Below are 21080 nucleotides of genomic sequence, written 5' to 3' on the forward strand. Positions count from 1 at the left end.
TCTCGACACAGGCGATTATTCACAATACAAACTTGCACAGATGGTTAGAAATGCATCCACAGAGAGACAGACTTTGTACCCTCCCCCTTGACATATGCAGAAATATTAACTACATCTGCATCGTAAGCAGCTATTGAGCATCCCCCCCTCTGAGCTCCATAATTGGCTGTTTGGCTGTGTTGTCTTCTCCCAGCCTGGAGCACTGAAGCAGCAGTGGTGGGCACAAACAAGTTATACATTCCTCACCACTAGGGAAATTCAATTGTAAATGGAAGTGTAACTTCTATATTACCGTCTTTGTAGCAGGTAATCAAATCACAGAAGCTCAAGTTTATTGTATTCTGTTCAAATAAAGTGGTGCAAGGTACCCTATGGCCTAGGGTGTGTGTTCCGATGCCATTTTTTACTCTGACAGAAAAGCGTTGGCCACGAGGCAAAATCCTTGTCTTAAAAGTGGACCAGATGCTAAAGAGCCGGAAAGCTGCATTATCTCTAGTGTCCATCAGGGGGCGACTCCTCGGGTTGTAGCGAAGTATGTTTTCAATTTCTAGTTTCAAGTCTTCTTTAATACAGCATGATGTTCATTTCGTAAATGATGGTCCGTTTAGTCAAATGGACCATAAAGCATAATGGTGTGCTTTAGGGAGGGGTCATTTGTGATTGACAAGCAGCTACCACATTGCGGTCCAATTTGGGAGTGGTTTGTGTTTTCATTTTTGAATGTTAACCCTTCCGCAGTGTGTTTTCAGTTCGTAAAAGTTGATCGTAAAAGATTTGTCTCCAAAAAATGTTGTCATTGCAAAATTATAAGATGGCAACGGCCAAAATGCCAAAGTCCTGGCTTCAAACGCGTAGTCCTCCGCTGGGTGACTTCACCGTGAACTCGTCTTATATCCAGTCCATGTTAAATTGGGCCGTACATTACTTTGTCGAGCCCGACAGTGCAAAGCAGCAGCGGGTCCAGAACAGTGATGCTCACCTCCAAGAGGAGTCCACGGCGTTTACCAGAGCCTGGTGAAGAGTAGTGGTGGCTGTGGAAGTCAACAGGGATTATAGTAGGGATTACCCCCATGAGTCCTCAGTGGATGTTTGGTGGACTCTGGCTTGTTTTATTATAAAAAAGGAAAACAATGGAATGACTGGCTCCTCACTTATTCTAGATATAAAAAATGCAGAAGTGTCGACAATTCTAAAAAGTTCCATCATGGCCAGATATCATTGTCTTTGTTTGCTTCGCGTTCTAGGACACGGACTTGCAGTCATTTTGCGACAGTGTTGTTTTTCAGAGCGAATCGGCAGCAAGAGCAAGCCGAGTTATTTTTCGCTCAACAGATATGTTCACAAATAATTGTTTCTTTTTGGTTTAGCCTCCAGCGACTCCGTCTGCCTCTTGGTTATGAACCCATGTATCATCCCATTAGCTGACTCGTGGTTACGGGAGCCTCCGAAGCCCTCCATGTTGTCGTTTGTTTTATTCTGACGCTGTGTCGGAGAAGCTCATTTATTTATTTTTACTGCACGCCACACTGCAGTCTGGTGAAAAGAGCTCCAGCAGTGGCCCTCAAACTGTTTTACGACTTCATGCTCACCTTTCATGTTATGCAACAAGCCAGGCTCCACAAGCAACACACACCCTGATGTTTTATTAAGGCAACACTATGGAAAAGCAGCATTAGCGGCATGGGCCCACAAAGAGGCTCTTTGTTCGGTCGGTGTGTTTTACACACACACACACACACACACACACACACACACACACACACACACACACACACACACAGCATTCAGAGAGGACCAGACAACACAGCAGTCCCACTAACATTTACCCTTCACTTTCTCTGCGCTGCCCTTGTTATTGCTCAGGCAGGCACAGAAAGGAGTCTTTATATATATAAATATATATATATATGTGTGTGTGTGCCCTTGCCCTCCCCAAGAGCACGCAATCCATGCTTTGGAAAAATCACCTCTACGCGTCGCCCTTCATACTGCCTTTTTTAATACCACAGCTAACAGCTTAGAAAAAAAGTCCGGTGTTTTATGGGAAAGATGATTATGGTGCTGTTCACGGTCCAACATTCATGTTTGGTAGAAATATCTTCAAATTTAGCAACAAATATCCACCTGGACTGATTATAATTTGGTGGTCAACATCAAGGTCTCTGTGGTCCTCACAGAAAAACATGTATGGCTATACCTCAATAATTGATATTCTTATGACAATTTCACACAAATGTCTAAAATAATGAACTTGACAATTGTCGGAGGGTCCGCTTTGTGCCCCTCGTATTCAGGCTTCAGTGCTCCAGGATGATATGTCGAGTTTAGACAAAGAAATTGTCAACTGTACAGGTCTGAGTTTTAAAATAACCTTAAAGCTTTTCAGACATGAAGCTACAATCAGTAAATAAATATATGTTAGTTTCACTTAGAAATAATGTAAAAAAATGATTATTATTCTGTTAACCCTTGTGTTGCCTTTGGGTCAATTTGACCCGATTCAATGTTTCACCCTCCTGTCGCCTTCGGGTCAATATGACCCGATTCAATGTTTAACCCTCCTGTTACCTTTATATTTACTAACATATTTTACCCTTGAGGTCAATATGACCCCAGCTATTAAAATCTCCAGAAAATTATTAGAATTAATATTGTTTTCCAAGTTTAAGTGTGAGGTACTTTATGTTTGTTTGTTGACTCCCGAAAGAACACCGACATTAAACATTGAATCGGGTCAAATTGACCCGAAGGCGACAGGAGGGTTAAATATTGAATCGGGTCAAAATGACCCGAAGGCAACACAAGGGTTAAGTGAAGTAATTGAAAATGAAAAGTTTTTAACAGGACAGCCGTGTTCTGATGAGATGTGCAGAGGGCCAGGTCTCCGAGGATCTTACAGCTGGCAGCTTTTTGTCTCCTGCATCTCAAATATGAATGGCTCCATGACACGCTGCATACTGAATGCCAATAGGAGTGTCCTGAGATCCGTTTGTTTACTTCTACCTGACGGGATTTTAAAAGAGGATCAGTTGTACAAACATAGTCGATATTGTTTTGCTTTCAAGAGCAAATTCTAGTACCAGACGGTGGATAATCTCAGTTAATTGTCAAGCTGAAATCTCCTTCCTGTAGAGCAATGTTTAAAAATGACAAAGATAATTAAGGCTAAGTTGGAATCATTTAAATGGACACAGTAATGTTGCCAGAAAAGATAATCCCCGACACCCAGCCTTTTGACCTCATACGCTTGCACTTCACTCAATATGATGTTGTGTACTTGTGGTATTAAGCTTGTCTTCTTTTTCAATGTATTGTTGAATTATCCCAGAGCTGTCTCTATATTTGGATAGAGGTATAGACCTTTTTAAGCATGTACAATTATTATCCCAGAAAACGTTGAGCAAATGTCGCGATTATTCAGTTATTAACTTTCATTCCTACTTTTCAATCTCAGTGAAATGTAAATCAACATCTCTGGAAACGGGACCTGACAAACTCGAAGCTCTGGCCATTATGAATGTTTGTGCGATATTTTATTGCAATCAAGCCAATAGTTGTATTATTACCCTTTTCTGGAATGCGGAGTGACATAGAGACGCCGTATAGCGGCAGCGACCTGTCAATCACAGTAAGCCATAAATTCATGTTTACAATGTTTTCTGAGGGAATAAATCAAAAGAAGTAGAATTATCAGAACCAGAACTCGCTTCTCTGCCGGCGCTCCGGAAGCACTTTACCTGAGTGGAGCGGGCCGTCGCACTGTGCTGCATTAAAATGTTTTTTAATTTTTTTAAAGGGACTCTGGTGCTCGTAAACACCATCACTTTTGTCCACAGAGAAAGCCCAAACTAGCACATGACAGTTCCTCGTAGTAACTAATCATTTTTATTCTATTGTACATGAGATAGTAATGTTAGCTTCGAACAGGAGTAGCACCTCTAAGTAAAACAGGAAAGGGAAAGTTGCCCGAAGTTCCAAGTACAAAGCGAAAAGGGGCGGGGCTAAGGAAAGGTCCTCATTCAACATTATTTGAGAGTTTGGGGTGGTGTTTGGAGTGTCTGCCGACTGGCTCTTAAGCTCCACCTACACAGGAAGAGACAGGAAAGTGTAGTTGGATGTTACTGGGGGTACTCTCTTCAGCTCTGTTGCCAGGAAACTTGCACCAATCGCACTTCGTTTCGCAGCTCCACTGTTAGTTTTGATTTTCGGAGTCGGCATTGTGCTGACTGCATGACATCCTGTACTGTAAGGAGCATTAACAAGCTGTCAAGGCCTGAGGGGTGAGAGTGTGTGTGTGTGTCTGGTCTCGACTCCTGTGACTAGTCATGAATATGTAGCAGCTTCTAGCATTATTCATTCACTCAAGCATCACATCAAACAAAAGATAAGACTGCCAGGGTGAGGTTAGAGCCGCTGAATTATGAGCCTTGAAACCAGCACTGGTTCTGGTGAGGTGGAGAGAAATGCAGGTGGAGGTGAACCAGAATCATAAAGAAGAATACCTGAAATGTTGGTTGTAAAAATCCAGTCCAATTTAAACAGCTACTTCCTATTCCTGTTTTTAATTTGACTTCCTAGGCAATTAATGTGCTTCTGCTGGCTGAAAAGTTAATTGTAAACTGCCTGGTTTTCACTCTGTTCTTGTTGCTGGCCCAAAGCCCGCCGCATGCTTCAAAAGAAGTGTTTGCCAAATCGGCGTCATTCTTCACATAACTACCTCTGTCACTGTTCTTGTGCACGACTGAATGACACCACGCATGCCTTGAGGAGAGGTTATGCGGTTGTCCCCATTTCTTAAATTTCATCTATGTGATGCAGCCAAGAGGAGGCTGTGACCGCAGGCTTTTTAATATAGCTAGTCTGACAAGTCGCACAATCTATTACACTTGACGCATGTTTAGGCCTTAATAGACTTGTAATGGCTGCCACAGGCTGTACTAAAAATGCTTTCTACTTTTATTTTGTTTTTATTGAATGAAGCAATGTCTGTCGTCATATTATGACATAAACATATCCTCAGAACAAAGTACTAATTTTGAATACAGTGTTCATTGGATTAAATGGTAAATTAACTTGTACTTGTAGAGCACTTTTCTAGTCTTCCGACCAATCAAAATGCTTTAACACAACTTGTCATCGTTCACCCATTCATACACTGTTGGGATGGACTAAGGTACCACCTGCCCATCAGGACTAAGATCCAGGGTTGGGGTTAAGTGTGTTGCCCAAGGACACATCGACATGCGCTAGCAGAGCCGGGGATCGAACCGCCGATCCTCTGATTTAAAGGACTGCTCACCACTGAGCCACAGTCCCTAATGAGTTAGCCTTTTGTTAATTGTCTGCGGCCAACATTTTTTTTAACCAGACTGAAAATGTTGTCTTTTAAAGAATAAACGCCAACAAATACGGATGAAACACAATAGTTTTTTTTTTCTTTTTTCGTCTTTCAATAAATGTTGACTTTTGGACTTGACTTAAGCCTCTGGAGTTATTGGAAATGTTTGGATCCCTCAAGTCGGCAATAATTCTTCGCAGCCACCACTGGAATCTAATTCTATGAATGGTAAAATATTAATGATATAATTGTAGCCTGATCTTTATCTGCAACTGTGCTGAAATACCAGCTTTAAACACAATTAATAGACACTCGCAGCATTCAAATGTTGATTATATCCTAGCATTTGTTTTTTATTGCTATTATACGGCTATTTAAAACCTGTCCGCTAGTTGTTCTACATGCCAGAAAATCTGGAATATGAATTGCCTTATTGGCCGTCCCCCTAACAAATCTAGCATTAACCCTAGACTGCTAGTGTTATAATCTACAGTATATGTCGGCAATGAGAAGTTTATCAATGAGCGCCTGATTCTGACCATGAAAGTCTTGAATACTTTAGTTTTACTTTTGACAAACTATTACTGGTTGTATTTGTGGATATTCAGAAATACATTTGACGTTGCATATGAACAATTTAGTCTAATGTTGTTGTACCCATGCTTTTCCCCCTTTAAATGTCCCAACTCAGAATGTTGTGTATCCTCCCCTCTTCAGTCCTGCTCACCACGCTGTAATTCATGCGTTCACTCCTACCGGGAGTGCTGTATTTCCATCCATGGGTCCAGAGGCCTGTAGACCCCTTACTGCTGCTGTGCTGCATAACTTGGTGATTAAAAAGGCAAAAAATAGCCCTTGTCCTCCCTACTTCTCCTCTCCGTCAGAGGATCTTTCTGATAATGTGTGCATAGTTCTCCTGCCATAATCAGCATGTCAAAACACAAGCTATAATTTGCCTGTGAAGGCATTGCCTTATGAAAACAGACATGTGCACCAACACAGGCTTGTATACGCACACTTGCAGTTTTCTATCCACTATTTCAACATCAGTTTTGAGACTTTTTTTCCAATCAAAAGCTCACTCAGACGTTATGTTGTTGTTTCCAAAGGACAGTGTTGGCACATTTTACAGTGCTCGGGTAACATTTCTTCAACCAAAGGAAAGAAATGGAATTTTTCTTTTAACTACCAAAGAGATGCAGGAGCACAAGACGGCCGACAGTGTGGAAGTCCACTTGGCCTGAGCTCAGGGCAGGCTGTAGCCAGACGCTTGTGTCCATAACTGGCCTTGGATCTGCTATGGGCGGGGACAGATGTCAAAGGTCGTGTTTGTCTAATTAGCTCCTGGATGGCTTTTGTCCGGCCCACCAGAGCTCAGGGTGGAACAGCAGAGCTATTCACTGCGACGACTTCACTGATTCCTCCCTGGTGCTGGGTTCTGGAGCTTTTTGCTGCTACCATTCTCCGTGCCTTCCTACTTTATAGCTACACACTCTCCAAAAAAAAAAAAAACATGGTGACGGCATAAATGCCAAACTCAAAAGAAATTAAGAGATGACATCGCTGTGACTGCGCTCACAATAGTTATTTTGACTGCGCCCAATTCTTACATACAATTTCTCTGTATATGGGAGTGAATGCTGTCATCTTTGAGCCACTTAGACCTCTAAGTAGATAAATGCTGCATCCAAAGGTGTGTCTGTGGGAGGTTGGTAATGATAGCCTGTGTGTGCAGGTCTCTCACTCTGTGTACCCGACATTCTCTTCTGTGATTTTGAGCACGTTCCCATTGGACAGCTGCCTTCCACACTGATTGCCCTGAACAATGGAATTATACACCAGGGTTTAGCATAAACTCTATACTTTGCCGAACCCAGTGCGGCGCAGGGGTTAAAGCCATACACCTGTACGCTACGCATCTGCAACCGGGTAGGACATTTGTATGTTTTTTGGGAGAATTATTGCCCTGACTGACTGAAATCCAGGGGCATTTAAAAAGAAATTGGAGGAACTTTTTGAAACTCGTGAAGTAACAGTTAACCTTTATAAAAATAATAACTACTTATTTCGGCCTACAGTATATGAGCAATTGCCGTAGAATGGCAATAAGATGGATTTAATGTGTTTTATTTAGATTAAAAAAAGAAAACATAAATCCGACAATCATATTCAATTTTATTCTTACTTCTTTGTGGTTATTTATTGTTATTAATTTTTTAAAAGAACTATTAACAATTCTAACTTTATTTTAGGAAAGGATGCACTGACTGCACTCTGACGTTAGGTAACAGCTAGCTTGCAAGCGAGCCTTCGCACCATCAGAGCTAGCTAATGTGAGCTAGCTAAAAAACAAAGAGCTAAAGCGAACTAATAATTTCAAAATTGTTATGACTAGTTATTACTCACCGCAGTCGATGGCGTGTTGCTTGGCCACGTATTTCTTGACGTTTTGGCTCCCCTGAATGAAGTCCTTCTCGCACTCGCCATCAGGGTCATTGGTCTCGTGTCGTAGTGGAGTGACAGTTTGAGCAAATGTGACAAACGCATTATGTTCACGAGCAGGCGTAGCTTTCACAGCTGATCTACGTTTCCCTTTGTGAAGATGACACAGGTGACATAGAATATATATATATATAGTATTATCGATGTGCTTACCCTTCAAGCATTATTGCTTCTCCGCTCGAGTGGGTTCTAAAGTTATCGTTACCGCTGGCGCTCTACGATGCGTGCACGCTGCCAGCCGCACCTGTCTGCATCTGAGTTACGACCCAGATGAACTCCACCGACTTTAACGGCTTCCTGTCTGCCAGCTGTGACTGTTTATGATGGCCCTGATGACTCGCTTCTTGCTCTCATTTATGCCCCCGTAACATCTAATTCCACCACAGACATGGCCCTTTATCTTGGTGACGGGACTCCACGGACTGTTTCAGCGACGCTTTGAGTCGTTGCTGACAACTTCTTCTTACTGCTCTTTGAATGCGCTGTAATAAGCGGGGTGTTATTGTGCTGAAACTGTGAAATCATATATTTTTTTATGTAATTTACAGACTTTGGCTGGTAGCGCCATCTAGTCTGGGTTTGTCTATTGACTGCAATGATGAGTCAGAGATTAGTTTAATTTGAAAGAGGAAGCTGGAGCGAAATCTACTATTAGAATTATGAGTATGAATATCAAATAACAGTGTTGTCCTTATTCATTTCTGACTAGCTGTTTTGAATAAAAGTTGAGTTCATTTTTAAAAAATTAAAAAAAAGAACTGGAACAATCGACGTGAACAGAATGAGATCTAATAATCCCTTCACCCTGCCAGCTCCTCTGCAGGGACAGGTGGCTCTCCTCTGTCCACTGGAACGTGTCCAGAGATGTTCACTGTTGTGCCACTGAGGGAACGCAGCCCTTAAAAGGTCCTGATGAGGGAAACGGAGGGACTTTTTTTCTTGTATTAATTTCTGGAAAGCATTTTTCCGTAAGAGAGAAAAATGAAGAGATGATGATGATCCCGCCCCCCTACCTGCTCTGTCTGAGGTCCATCAGCCTAGGAGGAATGTGTTCTTCCAGACGGCCGGCGATTGTCGGCGCTTTCTCTATAAATAACTTGTCAGCGAGCCAAGCAGGGCGGTCCAGCTCCAGCAGACCGATTAATGCAGAGACCAGTAACCACCGCTGTTGCTGCTCACGCTTGTTAACGGGATCGTCGGGCTGTTTTGAAGTGGGCTTTCATGAGGTACTTTTACATCGTCAGTGTATTAGATGGAGTTTAAAGAAACAGGCAGGAGTACCAGCGCAGGAGCAGAGCATTGGACTGCAGTGGACTTCTTGAGAATCCTGAAAAGAAATCCGTAGAAGTGTATTGCTAGATTCAATGATTTTGGAAACCCGAGTTATTAAAAATCTATATTTTAGCAATATGTTGCAGCCAAATCAAATAGTTTACAGAATATTCAATCTGTGTTTCTTTATAATAAATGTAGTACTTGACTTTTACAAAGACAATACAGAAGATTCTGAATATGAGATATGCGTTCACAGATGATTGTAATCCCTCCTCGTCATTGTGGATGTTGGTTTATGGCGTTTTGCTGGTTATACCTATAGTCCATGTTCATATCTCTGCATTAAACTTGTTGTCTTTTGTATTCTTCACAGTTCAATTCCCCGGGCGCATCACTGCAGCCCACTGCTCCTTAATAACTAGGGATGGGTTAAATGCAGAGAATGCTTTTCGTTGCCTGTGTACCTGTACTCTGTGCAATGACAATAGATTGAATCCAATCCAATTTAGTTTGCCTTCTGAACAGCGTGTACACACGCCTTGGTGCATGCTAGGAGCTAATGCACGACCAATGACTCACAATGTTCAGCCTTTTGACTTTCTTACTTTTAGACAAGTCAACGGGTCTCAATTTGTCATTCAAGACCTTGCTGAGTCCCACACACACATCCCATTCAAAAATCCTTAGATTCAATATTTGTGAGATAATTATTCTCAAAGTGAATTTGATATATTTTAATGACACAGCTGTGTATTACATTTTTTATCTAATCTTAACCTAAAATAAAATACACGTTTTGCTATTTGGGCAACTTGAGTCCACAGGATTCTCCCATGTAAACTCCAATCCAGAGGCCAGCGTGCAGCAGTAGAGAGAGGGGTAGGCGGCAGAGACGTTGGTGTCGAGGTGCACTTGAGCACAGACGTCAATCAGCCGCGTCAATATGTCGGCGGGAACCAGATATACTGGGGGGCACCTGGTGCCTCTAACTAGACTAGTGAAACTGACTTCTATATATAGACTCTGATATCTGACGTCACTGCGATGGTCATCACTGTGATGTCACAGGATGAACTGATCAAGAAACACTGACGCCACTGATTACATTTAAAATCTGAACCAGTGAATCAGTGGTGTAACTCAGTGGTTCTCAAATGGGGGTATGTGTACCCCGGAGGTACGTGAAGGTACTCCTGGCATTACGTAAGATTTACAAACTAAATATTTAAAATTAGCATCCATTAAAAAATCCTTTAAAAAAATTACCTCTGAAATATTCAATATAAGTTTAAGTTCATAAACTGAATGTAATATATTCGATGTTAAATTGGACACTGAGGGCACAGCAATCTTTTATTAAATTTTTTTTTTTTCAACCAAAAATACTTTGGTACTTTGCTTCAAAAGAAATGTCCACAGGGGCACATAACTGAAAAAAGGTTGTGAACCACTGGACTAAAGTTTACAGAGGAGGGACTTCTCATTACAGGCGTGTGTGTGTGTGTGCTCATGCACGTTTGTTTTTATGTTCCCAATCGTGTCACTAATTAGAAACTTGTTTTATTTTCCCCTCCCCCTCGTACAGGAATGAGGGTGTTGAATGGAGCATTATGAGTAGACACTGGAATTAGTTCTCTCTCTCTCTCTCTCTCTCTATCCCTCTCTCACCATCTCTCTCTCTCACTCTTTCCCTCTCCGTCTCGCTCTTATTATTATTAGTCACATTCCATCAGTACCCAGTGAGCGATGAGGCTTGCGAACACTTGTTTGTGGTGATTTCGCTGGTCGTTTCCCCCACCATCTCCGCCTCAGCCCCGTCTTCCCCTTTCACCATTGTCTCCCTGAAACCCCGTTTCTGTCCACGAATGTCACTCTGCCAGCTCTTTCACTTCAGCCCGCTCTCTGTCTCCTCCAGATTATAGGATGGCTGAATTGAAAATGAATGAAAGGCTGGACTCAATGAAGCGGATGATGGCTCAATTGAATGTGCCTCTCAGGAATGCCTGTTGGTGTTGTCCAGTCTTTTGGCTGCAGTTCAGTCTCCAGTCCACTTGTGTTGGGGCCTAGAACTTTAGTTTGTCATATTGGGATTCTACTCGGCTGGTACAGGCCCCACGACTACGTGTCCTCTTATCAATACATTCGTGTTGGTGTGTAAGTCAAAGCTGTCTCTGTAGTCCTCTGATTGGTGTGTGTGTGTCATATTTATAACAATGTATTGTGTCCTTCATACACTACATGTTGTAATTGTTTGTTTGAAAACCAACTTTATCCTGTGAACTGAGTCAACTTACTGGTTCTGCAGACATGGCTGGAACAAGGTGAGTCCATTACCTAAAAGTCAAGGAACATTTAGATAAATTAATTACAGGCCAACGCACATTTCCTCCTCTCTCCTCTCATCAAACTGATCCATTTTAGCGCGACCAAAATAACAATAAAAAAGTCTTCCACTCTCAGACAAAATGTGATTTTTATTGTTAGAGAATCGAATCACAGGTCCATTCCCTTGTTCTCATGTGTCTGAAACTCTGAATGAAGTTGAGCCTGATTGGATTATCCACTGTAGGGAAGTGAAACCTCTTCCAATTGAGATCAGCTCTGGGCGATGGCCGCCCAGTTTACTGTAGCTTTTGGCTATTTGATTTGCAGCTTTCAGCAAATGGCTAATTAGGGTAGAAGATGACTCCTTTGGCCCGTCACCGTTGGATGAGTGGAGTGACGGCCTGCGCGTTTCCAGAGCTATTGAAGGAAACGACTCTGTGCTCCAAATCCGACAGCATTTCTGAGAGGAGGAAACGGGAGAACCGTCGGTCTCATTCCTGTCTTGGCTACTTTAGGCTCTGGGCCGGTGCTTTCTCAGGATTATCTGCCCACGGCCTTCCCACCAGAGCGTCGTGACACGTTGACTACAGAGTTCAGGCTCTAGGGCCAAAGAGAAGCAGCTATGTTACAAAGTACTGATACCCCTGCCCCCAGGGGTCAAAGAGTCTTTGCTTGACCTCTGTGCCCTGGAGGTAGTTCTACATCAAGCATGTCAGTGGGTGGAAAAACAAACATGGGCAAGGAAGTGCCTGCTGAGGAGTTTTAGATTTAAATCACATTTGGTTGAAATTCTACAGATAATAATTATCATCGTTATTGTGCTCTTGTAAATAGTTTATTCTTTCCCTTCCACTCCATGCTTGGCCTCCTGCCAGGTCTTTACCCTCGTTCCCACATACAGGAGATCGCCACCAACAAAGCAAGCGTTCTAATGTTTCTCGTGTGGCAGCAAAAGAGGTGTGTGTGTGTGTGTGTGTGTGTGTGTGTGTGTGTGTGTGCGCGCGCGCGCGCACTCGTTGAGGACCAGCATATTCAGTGGGTTGAATAGTGTATTTTTCAGTCATCCTCCCCCCAACCTCCTCGTTTGGATAAACCCACTGGAAACCCGCCTGAACTCGCACGAGATAATCCTGCTTCTGTGCCAGCAATGGAGGAGAGGTGGATAGAAAGAAAGGGAGATAATGGGCGGGCAAGAGAAGGATTTACTGTATACGGAGAAGAAAGGTAGAATTTGCTGTCATAAGTGACTGCTAAGTAATGCAGTATTTCACAAAGTAAGCGTGAAGCCAACGATCCAGGAGTTTACACAAGGGAACTCGACCCCTTTCCTAGCTTCTCATGCCAGCGTCTTTTACCTCAGGGCAACTTGTTTTTCTGGCAAGGACTCTGAAACCAGATGGTTTTGTACCGTGTATCCTAGCAATGAGGCAGGATTGTATACTTGGTGTGTGTGTGTGTGTGTGTGTGTTTCAGTCACTGAAAGGCCTCTTGGAGTGACACTACTTGACTTGGCCTCTACTGAGGGCTTTTTACACGCAACATAAAACCGGATGTACCCGGTCAGACATAGGTCTGACAGGAATTTCAATGGGTCTGAGCTTCCCACGACTCTGAGCCCAACAATCCATGGTGTTTGAACATCTCTGCCTGTGTTAGGCTTATGATGTCCTTTAGGGTGAGGTTGGTCATCTCTGCATTTGCTCCTGTAAATCACACTGGGTGCATAGTAAGCTTGGCTATTACGATATACCAGGCTATATAACAAGAAATATGCTAATGTCTTTAAAGTTGCAAATACATATTGTCCTCTTACCGGTCATGCTAGTTGTCAATCTGGATTGTTTTGCTGTGAGTTGCCGTCTGTAAGTCTGACTTCTCGGCTTGAGGTGCTCAAAGCGACAAAACAAACCTTTGTAAAATTCTACAACAATGTCACTTTGACCCGTTTACTACAGATGATCCACATACCTTGTTGGCAGTTTTCTACACCCTCCAACCGTATATATCCTCACTGCATCTACTCCTGTACGAGAGGCTGAGCTGTAACGTAAAAATATATATTTTAGATATTGGGGTTAACTATCCCATTACATTATGTATGAAGTCAGCTGTAATGTTATCGCTGTGAGCGTAGTAGAGCTGTGTGTGTCCAGTTCAAAGCTACTGGCTGCGTGGCCCCTCGTGTCCGGCCATCCATTCTAGTGCTACTGGCTACAGTTATCGATTTTGTTGAGCAGCTTCAGTCATCACAACTTTGAGAAGCCCTGGTACAGAGTATACTCATGTATATTCTCTCTCCTTTGTGTTGCAGGTTGCATCCAGAGCTGTGTGCTTTTAAACCTAAGCAGCTGGGAGGTCAAGAGGTGACATGCCTCTGTAAAAACACCACTGGAAACAAATGGTGAGGAGTCAATGGTCCAGAAGTCTCAGATAGTTTGTTATGCTTCAGGCTGCTTTCACACCTGTAGCTGGGTTCATTTGGTTCGGACCAAGGGCAAAAATTAAACCGTGTTGCATTTTAGTTCTGGTCATGTTCCTGTTCACACTTACGATTCATGAACATGTTGCAAACTTGCTGACTGGTCCATGTAGTGTCTCAGTAGATTCATCATTTGTGTTTTATATCTCACACTTTAGGGGCCTAATCTACCAAACTTCCTCTGAAGAAACTCAAGTGACTTTGGCTTTTGTGATTTATTCGCATCCAGTTATCTGATAACATCTGTCCTAATCCCACCCGCCAATGTCTTGCCTAGTTCGATGATTTCTCCGATACGCACCGCCACTTTTCCGTGCATAACTGCGTGCATACAAAATCGTGTCAAGGGAATTGTTCCTGCACATTTGATATTTTGAAAATATAGGCCCGTTTCCATCAACTGGTTTGGAACGAATAAACTCTGCCACATTGTAGTTTGGTCAGAAGTTGGCGCTATAGACTCTGCTTTATGCTTTATGCATGGATGTGTTCCACCAGAAAACAGTAGTGGGAAAAGTAGAGTTTGCAAACCATCTAAACGTCTACGATCGTAAAAAAAAGTTGAAATAGTTCTTTACATGTCAGCTTGTTGTTTCCTTTTTTCCGGAGACAAAGACGAGCTTGAGAGAACAACCTCAAGCTAGTGCAAAAACTTTTCTACAATTGAGTGAGTTTTTATCAAATTTTGCAGTTCCTATAAAGTTTTTCGAATCTGTTCCTTCAAAATGGAAAGACTGTTTCCCCTGCCTGGGAACCAGTATTATAGAGCGCCTGTACAACATTTTTTTATTTTTTTTACAGATAGTCACAAATTTAGTATAATTTACTTGAAACTGTCTGAATATTAGACCGTTTTAAGCAATTCCAGCTAATCCACTTAATGCAGTACAGACATGACCAGAAAAAAGGTTTCTGGAACTAAATGTTTGATCATATGGGGATCCATGGCATAATGTATCTGTGTGAAAGTCTGTCGCACAGAAACGTTTGTCGACTCCTAACACCTTGTCCCGTCTTCTGTCCATCAGCTCTGCTGCCATGCCTCCGGGGATAGCGCGTCGTCTTCTAGGGTTAGCCGTCCTACTGCTGGCCGTCGGCTGGCCGCTCACCTCCTTACCTCGTGGTGTTGCCCAAGGATCAGACTCGTCGCCCTCCAGCCTTTACCCCACCTTTATCAGGAACGACACTCTGTTTGAGCACTTGGCCCTGCATCCCGACCCCAGTGTGAGTCGGGTCTACATCGGGGCCCGTGATCGCCTGTTCCAGTTGGATCGGTTCCTCCAACTTGAAATTGAGGCTAAAACCGGACCTGTCACAGACAGTCGGGAATGTTTACCTCCTGTAACGGAAAGCAACTGCCCTCAGGCCAGACTCACCAGCAACCACAACAAGCTCCTACTTGTCGACCCGTACTCCATGGAACTCATCACATGCGGGAGTGTCAACCAAGGAATCTGCCAGAAACGTAATCTGAATTCTGTGGATGACGTACGTTTCTCGACAGAGAGGCCCGTGGATACGCAATACGTAGCAGCTAACCACCCCAACGTTAGCACCGTGGGACTCGTGGTTCGCTCTCATCCGGACAGACAGCCAGTACTGTTTGTGGGCCGGGGTTACACCAGCAGCCACCCACCTATTTCCACGCGTAACCTCGCCAAGACGCCCATCTTTTCTTACGAGGAGACCGCCAAGTTGGCCGTGGCGGGCCGTCTCCCGGAATACGATCATCATTTTGTAGCATCATTTGCCCACCGTCAACACGTATACTTCCTCTTCTACAGGCGGGACCTAAAGTCACAGTCTCGGGAGTATCGCACCTACGTCTCTCGCGTTTGCTTGGACGACCAGTCATACTACTCGTACGTGGAAGTGCCCTTGACTTGTCGTTCCGGGGCAGGGAAAATTTACAACCTCTTGCAGGCTGTCCAGCTTGGCCTCACCAAGGACGGCACGGCGAGTCAAGGCTCAGAAGTTCTGCTCGGTGTCTTCTCCACCCTCCACCCGTCGACTCGGCCCAGCGAGGACTCTGCCCTCTGTATGTTTGACCTCAAAGACGTGGACAGCAGGATTAACTCCACCAGAGACCTGTGCTACACACAGATGGGTAGAGAGGCAGGACTGGAGGCGGCCTACATCGAGTATGACGTCAAATCCAACTGTGCCAACCTGCCAGAGGTGAGTTCAACAGTTTGCTTGTTTCTGTGGTTAGTTACTAATAATCGAGTGAAAACAATTGAGCACCAATACATTATTGATTTGACTAAAATAGAAAATATGTCCTAGAATGTTTGTGGTTCAGACAAATGACCTGAGCAAGGCACTTAACCATCACTTTCTCCAGTGAAACCGCACAGCGGTGAACACGCTGAACCGAATAGCAGTTACACAGTTATTACGGTGTGCGTAATTGTATGTTTGTGTCACAGGGTGTTAGTGAAAAACAGCAAACATGCTAAGAATGACTGCTCCAAGAATAAGAGTGGCCTAGAGTTGATAAGAAATACTTTTATTCAAATACATTTCCCCCTATGTGGTTTCACATTGGAGTATGTTTTCGTTCTCTGAATGAAAAGCGTGAACCAGTCAGTAAAATATACGAATATACTTCACTTTCTGCTTCTTTTCGTTGTTCGTTTTATATAAGTATATGTTGTCCAATTCCTTTTTTGTTTTTTTTAGAGAAGTGTATTTAGATCCCCGCCAGGAGATAATGAGATTGGTTGTTGTGTGTGCATCTTTGTGTCTCTCCATGGGTATTTTTGCATACTGCTGCACCAAACGGCCGATTGTTATTGGTGCTCACTTCTGCTCAAGGACCTCTTGTTTGCAGTGACTCACACATCCTCAAAGCACCTTTAACTGCCAGTTTAATGCAGCAATAGATTGACTGCTGACTCCTCACTCCTCCTAACCGGCCCCCAGCTGGTGGGGTCACAAGTGAAACGCAGTGTGCTTACTTGTATTGTTTTGCAGTGTATTTGGCAAACAGCCAACTACACACACATTGCTGCAGCTCAGCTGGTGCAGTGTTCAGAGACAGATCTTTACAAAAAATGTTTTTATTAGTCACCAAACTCACGTTTACACACATCCAAAATGATAATAGACTTGAAGCCGAAATACATGCTAAAGTTGCGATTACGCCTGTCGATTAATTCTTTAAATATTATGACTCAATACTGAATTCTCAACGTTATGATCGCCTGTAACAATGATGTGCCACTGTGCTGACGAAGCGAAACAATCGAGTAGATTTTTTTTTTTTTTTACAGAGTTCCAGAGAAAGCGTTGCTTTGATATGAGAGCGGAATGCTCATTGCCGAGAAGAGCTCGGTATTACTTATTTGTGAATAACAGCAGATTTTTATCTCTTTCTTACAAATATTTACTGAATAAAAGATACTAAAAGTTAATTTGGTTTTTTAAAATTATGAATAATTAAAGATATGCTGTGTTTTAAAAATTGCAAAGAGTCAAGGTGAGGGAAAAACAAATCCTGAATAGAAACATTTTGATGCATCAAGAAGAATCGATAATGCTTTTATAATGACATCGCAGCCATCTGAATCCGAATCAAACCAGGAGGTGTCGAGAGATTCCCACACGCTGGTGCATATCTTATTATTAAAGCTCATCAGTTGTGTGAGAAGTGCAAGTGAAAAACATACCCGATACACTTGCAGTCGAGGTCAGTAGTCAATCACACAATACAGCAGTGGCCGCTACAGACACACCTGGTAGAGTGCAGATCTTTAGTTTTTCTGTTATGACTATAATAAATAAAAGCCTCCACCTGCATCTGATGGCATCCGTGGCTGTCCTAGTCCAGTCATTTGCACCAGACATTTTCCAACAAACAACTGTAATGCTGTGGAGGCGGGATTTAATTAGATTGATCCATTGCATGAAGGCGTTTACCGCATGTAGACATTGCATTTGGATGGGCAGCGTGGTCGAGTTTGACATCCTCTATTATCACAGCTCTGACCCCTCAGCCTGTGCAGCCGTGTACAACAGATTGGCTCTCGGGAGAAGGTAGTGTGGGCAGCGTAATTTAATAATATTGCTGGTCGGGAAAGAGATTGATCTGCGGCATTAGCCGTACTGAGTGGGGTGGGGTTGAGGGTAATGTTTAACAAGCCCTGACAAGGACGGATACAGACACACCAGCCTCTGAAGGATAAAAAGACATGAAGAGACACTGTGGAGCAAAAAGTGAAAGAAAAAGAAATCTGTGGGGGAGGAAGCGGAACGGGTCAGATGTGACTATATGTTTGTGCAAGTAAATGTGAAAAGACTCGAGGGTAACAGCGTGGAGAGATTTGGAGCAGAAGAGATTTACATTGTCATTTAGATGTAAAATCTAAATTGGATCCTTGTATGCAAACAAAACCAAAGCGGCTTCAACCCCCGTCCAGTGTTTGCGAGCACAGTCCAGCTGCACCAGACAGACTCTCACGCAAGGTCTAAGTTGAGGGGAACATGCTTTGTTATTGGAAGATGAGGTTTAGGACTCCTACCAAGGACTAGTTGCCAAAATGCAACTTTAGCAGCTTTTGGCATGATCGTACTCGTGGTTATGACTACCCTCAAGGTTTGTGGTAAATGTCCAGATGATTGCAGCCTGTATGTGTCATGTAAGGGATAAGGCACAGTGAGTCATTGCTTTGGCTTCACGGCCTGCTCGCTATCCTGTTCCTCGGCCACTCACTAAATAAATAAATAATTTCAGACAAAATATTAATTCAAATTATTTAATTGATTAAAAAGTGATTTATATTGCTTCGGCAAAAAAAAAGGTAGCCTTATTGTTAATGGAGCAGGCGGAATGAAGTAAAACCAAAAGGAGTCCCTTGAACTTGCATTCTTTCTAAAGGCCAACAGGGGGCCACTCCTGCCGCGTTGTCCAGTCTGGATGTTGTATGTTTGTTGTCTTAGAACTTACACCTTTTCCCAGTTTTTAGTCTTATTCAGCGTTCGTTCGTACTTCGCTCCACCCGCTCCAGTCACTGGTTTTAAATAAACAGGATGGCGATGGCCAAAAGGGTACACCTGAGGCTCGTGGTGTAACGGACTGTTGTCCAACCGTGCTCCGTACGGTTGGCATGTGACACGCTAATTGAATAAAGATTGACTGATCTCATATTTTTCTGAATATCAGTAGGCATCGTTTATGATTTTCTAGTTTTTGATCTCTGAACATTTGACATTGTAAACAACCAGTCAGTGTTTCAAATGACTGCTGAGCTAGTAACGTTAGCAGCACCGCTAACGGCTAACAAACCAAGGTTCTGTTCGCTTCCATTATGATGCGTTCAGGCTCTGGAGAAAGCTAAATGATAGTTGTGATGTGTTCACATGTCATCTGTTAGTATATCCAGTAGTTTAAATGAGTTGTTTTCACAGCAACATAAATAGATATTAGAGATGAATTATGAGCTGTTGCAACTAGTGCTAAGAAGATTGTTTATTAAAACTGCTAATGACAAGATTTGTTGAAATCCATAAAAATTAAATCTTATTTCCTTATCATTTAAATGATGTTGAAAAACACACTATTGATGACAATAACTAAATAAAAGGATAAAGTTTAGAATTTAGGTGTACAGATTACATTTTGGCAGGGTGGCAAATAAATTAAAGTTGTTTGGATCCTTGTTGACCAGCTGCTATAATCATACAGCAAAGGGATCAGTATCTGTTATGATGGATCATCAATGCTAGGCAATAAGAATACGTCTAAAAAAAAAGCAGCGGTCAGTTATTCATAGCAGCGATTTCTTATGAAGAGAAAACGGACCATAAAATGCTACAATTGACCAATCAGAATCGAGTGTACGACAAAGCATTGTAAAAACAGCGTAATCACAGGCTCTCATCAGCCAGAGCAGTCTGTAAGCTTCCAGGCCGTGCTCAGAGACCGGTCAACATAGCTTCATAACTATTTCAATAGTCATCATGCAGTTTGGGGTTATTCTTAGCATGCAGTCACCCCTCCCTGCATGTTGTCATCTAATGGTTGGTTCCTCATGATGTGGACAACACTGGCAGTCTAAACTGTCCTCCAGTCCCCATGATTAACTTAATCAATACATACAGTTACACTTGGACAGCTATGTTATTACAACCAAGCTTAATATTGGACAGTTTTGTGCTGCATATCAGCAGTCTCTGTTCCTCAGGAGCAGGCCAAATAAGGAGTCCATTCATAACAACGCACCAACTAGCCAACCACATGCAATCCATCAAAACGAGGAGCGAGAGCTCTCCGGTTCATTGCCTTTACTTCCTATTGTCGAGATAGGACCCCGCTTTCAAACGTTGTTGTGGTAAGAAAATAAATTGCCCCGAACGAAGAACAACAACCCCGCCGCCAGAGCAAAGACTCCCTACTGCTTGACCGTGGAAGCAAAAACAAATTGTGAGCTTTCAAGCAGAGAGTGGTGAAGTCGCTGGAATCCAGTGAGCTTGTTTCCAAACCACTCACCAATCAAATATGCTGGGATTTTACTGACCACAAAAGGAACACAGCTGTTTAATTTTTGGTAGCGGGCTTCCAAGCTGAAAAAAAAAAAGAATAACTTATCCCTTGATGTGCTTCTTTTTGCACAAAACAAGCAGTTGTAGTTTACATTTCACATGCACGTGGTGGGTATGTCAAATATGTGTGGTCTAATCTCCATGTTACATGACATGATTCTCCTCTCCAATAGAACACTCTGGATGCGTACCCCTGCGGCTCTGACCACACCCCCAGCCCGATGGCCAGCAGGATGCCCGTGGTGGCGGAGACCATATTGGACAGCCCGTCCGCCCGCCTCACCGCCGTGGCTGTCAGCGTGAGGCCGGGACACACCATCGCCTTCCTGGGAGACTCCAAGGGGAACCTGCACAAGGTAACAAGAGGTCACAGATTTTAAGTCGTGCACACAAAAGCACACAAAAACACACACTCACAAAATAACCAACAAGGGGTTCTTTGAATATGAGCCGACTGTTATGTTATGCTCAGATTCTGCTTGTTATTGCTGGAAATATGAAGTAATAGTCTGGCATACTCTGCAACTTGTGTCGTCATTTTGAGCTCAGACCCTATTTGGGTAACATGTGTTGGCTGTTTGACCGTTACCTGTCCCTGCAGAATTGGTCGGCTCAACT

At 43.0% G+C, this 21080-nt stretch overlaps 1 protein-coding gene across 2 annotated transcripts in view; it reads left to right on the forward strand.

The window, feature by feature from the left end:
- plxnb1b (plexin b1b) overlaps positions 1 to 21080 on the forward strand; it is a 92655-nt gene that overhangs the window by 40532 nt on the left and 31043 nt on the right. For both annotated transcript variants that reach the window (XM_056436979.1, XM_056436980.1), the window contains 3 exons: positions 13752 to 13841; positions 14948 to 16097; positions 20636 to 20818. In XM_056436979.1, coding sequence (XP_056292954.1) covers positions 14958 to 16097; positions 20636 to 20818 — 1323 coding nt within the window. In that variant the 5' untranslated portion in view covers positions 13752 to 13841; positions 14948 to 14957. The remainder of the gene's footprint in view (positions 1 to 13751; positions 13842 to 14947; positions 16098 to 20635; positions 20819 to 21080) is intronic.

The sequence above is a fragment of the Pseudoliparis swirei genome, chromosome 18, assembly GCF_029220125.1.
Source record: "Pseudoliparis swirei isolate HS2019 ecotype Mariana Trench chromosome 18, NWPU_hadal_v1, whole genome shotgun sequence".
Lineage (NCBI taxonomy): Eukaryota > Metazoa > Chordata > Actinopteri > Perciformes > Liparidae > Pseudoliparis > Pseudoliparis swirei.